Source organism: Sinocyclocheilus rhinocerous, unplaced genomic scaffold (genome assembly GCF_001515625.1).
Source record: "Sinocyclocheilus rhinocerous isolate Xijiao unplaced genomic scaffold, SAMN03320098_v1.1 scaffold2307, whole genome shotgun sequence".
NCBI lineage: Eukaryota > Metazoa > Chordata > Actinopteri > Cypriniformes > Cyprinidae > Sinocyclocheilus > Sinocyclocheilus rhinocerous.
The window spans coordinates 40,271-44,907 of NW_015642048.1; the positions used below are offsets into that span (position 1 = coordinate 40,271).

Genomic DNA, 4,637 nt, shown 5'->3' on the forward strand with positions numbered 1-4,637 from the left:
CTTGAAATGTTTTGAACAGCAGCTAAGCTAATTATCTTCTTTTCTGTTTCTGCCAAGGGATGGGCATCCCAAGGCAATTAGAGATTACACAAGTTTATGAAGGTCTGAGATGAGAGATGAGAGAGAGAGAGAGAGAGAGATGAAAGTTGCGTGTATGCGCGTCTGTGCGTTTCTCTTTTTAGAGTGAGTTTACTTCAAAAACAGCGATAGGGGAAGGGGTAGGCGGAGGGGAAGGGGTATAAAATAGAATTGGGATTGGGCCTTACTCTTACAGCAGTTGGCTCCATCCAAAATTTTGCCATTTAAAGCATTACAATGGATTGGGTTTGAATATGTCCACTGGAATACACATATACCCGAGTCTGATCCTTTCTGGAGGATGAGTTTTATTGAATGTGATAATGTAGGTACCACTCATGATCGTTTTAACTTCTGTTTTGATTGTTGTTCCGTTTACATATGTTACTCCTTGAGATTTGAGTGCAAAAGCTCTTGTTCGTCTGTCATCCAGCTCCATAGTCTGAATCACTCCTTTCCTGTAGTTGAGTGTTGGGTGGAGAACTCTTTATCCCAACTCCAGCCAACAAGTTAACATGAAGAGGATTCTCGTAATTAGCCTTCTTACAACATTCTTCAAAAACCTGGCCAGAGTATCATTTCTTTACCTCTTTAACAGGACCAGCTTTCCTACAATTTCATTATGAATGGCAAAAGAAGAAAGTTTTATGATTGGAAAATCTGGTGTTGATGATTCAATTATTATAAATTTTGGCCAGTCCTCATTATTAGGTGTTAAATCACACTGATTCTCCATGTTTATATCTAAGAGTCATTTTTGGAGGTGTGTTTAGTAGTCATATTGGTATAATATTCTACAGCATCTGAGATTACTAGAGAAAAAGGAATACATGGTATTGTAACTACTCAATTGACCATTAGCCAACACCTTTTGGGTTACCAATAAACATAACTGATGCTATCTTAGTATATATCATTACCAGGAGGTATCCTGACCAGTTGACTGACTGGATTGTGCCCTTTCAGTCTCCTGTCTAGGTGAAGGTAAAGCCAAAGCACAGTGGTTTAATATACAGTGAATATTTTTTATATCTTATTTTTTGGCATATTTACTTGCTTTGTTTGTTGACTTTGTGGTTTTTGGTTCCTTTGCTGTGGCAGGCTGCAAGGTTCTTTGAAATAACTGAAAAAATGTGGCAAAGTGATATGGAACTGCTATTCAGTCGAGACCTGCCCGGAACTTCTTTAGCTGCCCAGTTAATAAAATATTTGGAAAAAGTGAGACATTTTATTATTCTTTTTTTTTTAGGATACACAGAAAGATACACAGAAAAGGTGTCTTGGAAAAGGTGTATGAAACCAAAAACACAATTTAAACTGGTGGCAATGAAATTTGTGTGGCATCTCTCAAGTCTGACAGCCACTTTTGGTCAGTGCCTGTGCGAAGCTCTTCAGCTCGCCACATTTCACCTCCAGTGTGGATCCAGCCCCACATTCAGACTCGGATGGCCAGCGCTCGACCCATGTGTCCTTACCCAACATATACACATACCTGCGAGAGAAAACAACCGAATTATGAAAGACGAACCATAACATGTAAATTTTCAGTGCTATTTCACTACTCACTTGTTGGACGTGCTCCCTCCATGCCAAACATCAGTGATGGGCCCAATGATCAGATAGTCCTGACCCTCTCTCAAACCAAGTCCTGTCCTACAGCTTGCATGAGAGAGGAACATCCTCTTTTCATTCTCGTTCAGGCCTTCCTCTGTCCCTACACAAACACAAATGGAGATCCATGAGCCAGTTTGCTGGGTACGTGAGAAAATCAGACTCTAGTAGACGTACCCTCTTTGATAACCTGCGCAATCTCCATCTCATACTGGTCGTAGTTACTCTGGCTGACGCTGATCAGTTTGACCCTGTAGGCTGAAGAAAAGACATATTTATTGACGAGATCATGACGTGACATCATGATTGCTTCCGCCAAAAAACACATTGATTTAACAGAAGAAACACTCACCATGGTGTAATCCATTGCACACTGCAGCCTTCCTCTGTTCCTCACTGTAAGACGAGGAGTCTTCTTTCATCACACAACAGTCACCTATGAAAAAAGCTTTATAACTGCTTTATAACTGGTTAAAGGTAAGAAGTTGATTGAAAACACAAAGTTAGTCCAGCTAAACTGACCCTGTGAGCAGCGACACACATTGTCTTTGCAGATCTGATCAAGCTGCTCTTTGTCTTCTGGAGGAGAGTAGAACCTGCTACAACGTTTATCTGAAACAACAGAGACTGTAATCACAACAACACAATAAATAGCACTACATACTAACTAACTGGTAAATAAAACATAGATAAGTAGAGTTCATTTAGCAAGAAAGTAGTACTTCATTCTTTCTTATTTTACAAATAGAGTCCCTTGCAAGGAGATCATCCTTGTCTAATCATTGTCTAAATGTATTTATATCATCTATGGAAGGCATAGGACTATAAATTGCTCGTCCAATCATATCCCTCGGTCCGAGGGCTACGATAGGCTGACCTACCTGCCTGTCAACATATATATTTGCATACCTTCATGCACCCTGTTCGCGCAGACATGATACGTCATCAGCACGTTCCATTATGCTATTGCAGGCCGAGTGAGAATGGAAGGCGTTATTATTGTAATATTATGCGCTTTGTGCTGTAATGTTTTCTCACCGGTGAATGAGACATGAGTTAATCTGACAGGGTTGCATTCAATCCTCCACCAACGCCAACTCTCATTATTTTAATGGTTAGCCTCTGGTCTGCCTGTGCGCATTCATGAGTTTTGGAGGATTTGCAGGGAGGGTGTGATCTTATGCATTCAAAGCTAGCTTGCTATTGCTAGCCTCTCTGAGATCACCTAGCCTACCTTTAATATTTATGTTTTGCACATAAAATTCAGCACTCCACTTAAAAGATTTTAAAAGAGAACATTTAAAAACATTGTTTTTCCCATTCCACTAAACCACGTCTCACATTTTTTAATTCAAAAAACATGTTCTGTATGAGTGGCCCATGAATATGTTAAATCGCATTAATGATTTTTTCTCATATCGCTAAGGTGTTCTGGATGTTTGCTTGTGCATTTCTATGCAATTAATAGCATGTTCAGTTGGTCAGAAAAGTAACAACACACTTCAGTTAGAGCTATTCATGCCTATAGCAGAAACAGTGTAAGGCGAGTTAAACACCAAGGTATTATGCTTAAGGGTTTAGGTTAGCAGTGCACTTTAGCAAACATAACTAATTAAATGTGTGTACAAACCTTTGTTGTAGTACTGGTACACTGTGACAGTGGAGGGCTGAAGGAGTCCCACTTTAAATTTCTGATGCAGTCTGAATGAGATCACGTCTGTCTGAGTACTGGACACCTGTCCGGGACATTCAGACAAAGACAAATATTTAATGTTTCCTTCATTTACATCATGTTAAACAGGTATGAACCATTAGGGTGGTTGTTAGGTTACCCTAAACAGGTGAATTATGAGGGATCCTCTGTCGCTCAGGTTGTCCACCACTTGGAAGTTGTTGATGTAGCGATCCACTGAATTTGTGAGCTAGAAAGTCACACTAGACATTATCACTTCTATAACAAGATGCCTTGCTTCATACTATTTATGTAGGTAGCTGCCTACATAGTAAGCCTCCTAACTATCAAAGTGTCAGATTGCACTTTTTATAGTCAGCAATTCTGTGCACCACACAAACTCAACTCACATCTGATTCCAATAGAGTTTGATGTTAGCATGTTGCTAAGCTAAAAGTGCAATACTTGATATAAAATACAAAGCACAAAACATTTTCATAATTGACTTTTTTTCTCAATTTACACCATCTTGGATGTAGCTTGTCTCAATGCATTATGGGAATTCTCCATGACAGATACATGCAATGCTGCTTAATTTTGACAAAACTAGACCCAAAATTAGATGTTTGGAGTGCACCTGTATACCTTAAAATGCTGTCTAGGTAGGCTACAACACAGTTAGCTACAGAATTAGCTTCTATCGCTAATGTAATACCACATTATGTCGTGAGATTGGTCTTACCAACTCTAAATCTGAGTTTTCAGGCTCAAAGCCAGTGGGCAGGCTGATGTCCAGAATCACCATCCTCACTTGGCGTCCCTCCAGAGCCCTTTGGGGGTGCAAAGCAGTGAATTAGTTTATTCAGCTTTCTAAAAAAAAGATGTCTACCTATATATAAGTGCTCACCTCACGTTGATATTGAGTCTATATGACTTTTCTACATCCGGTGGAGTTTTTTCTAAAATGGATCAAAGAGTGATCTTTTATTATAAGATGATTTGTTCTTTTTCACTTCTAAGAACTGTACATTAAAGGATTAGTTCACTTTCAAATGAAAATTTCCTGATAATTTACTCACCCCCATGTCATCCAAGATGTTTATGTCTTTCTTTCTTCAGTCGAAAAGAAATTAAGGTTTTTGATGAAAACATTCCAGGATTATTCTCCTTACAGTGGACTTCAATGGTTACCAAATGGTTGAAGGTCAAAATTACAGTTTCAGTGCAGCTTCAAAGGGCTCTACACGATACCAGACGAGGAATAAGGGTCTTATCT

General features: G+C 39.2%; 1 protein-coding gene across 1 annotated transcript in view; it reads right to left on the reverse strand.

Annotated features, from left to right (window-relative positions):
* Positions 1–1,286: 1,286 nt before the first annotated feature.
* LOC107755339 (complement C3-like) overlaps positions 1,287–4,637 on the reverse strand; it is a 34,300-nt gene continuing 30,949 nt past the window's right edge. The window contains exons 33-41 of the mRNA XM_016572095.1: positions 4,269–4,320; positions 4,104–4,191; positions 3,522–3,611; positions 3,320–3,425; positions 2,212–2,301; positions 2,042–2,125; positions 1,867–1,947; positions 1,645–1,792; positions 1,287–1,570 (exon numbers count right to left, since the gene is read on the reverse strand). Of these exons, the coding sequence (XP_016427581.1) occupies positions 1,426–1,570; positions 1,645–1,792; positions 1,867–1,947; positions 2,042–2,125; positions 2,212–2,301; positions 3,320–3,425; positions 3,522–3,611; positions 4,104–4,191; positions 4,269–4,320 (884 nt within the window). The 3' untranslated portion in view covers positions 1,287–1,425. The remainder of the gene's footprint in view (positions 1,571–1,644; positions 1,793–1,866; positions 1,948–2,041; positions 2,126–2,211; positions 2,302–3,319; positions 3,426–3,521; positions 3,612–4,103; positions 4,192–4,268; positions 4,321–4,637) is intronic.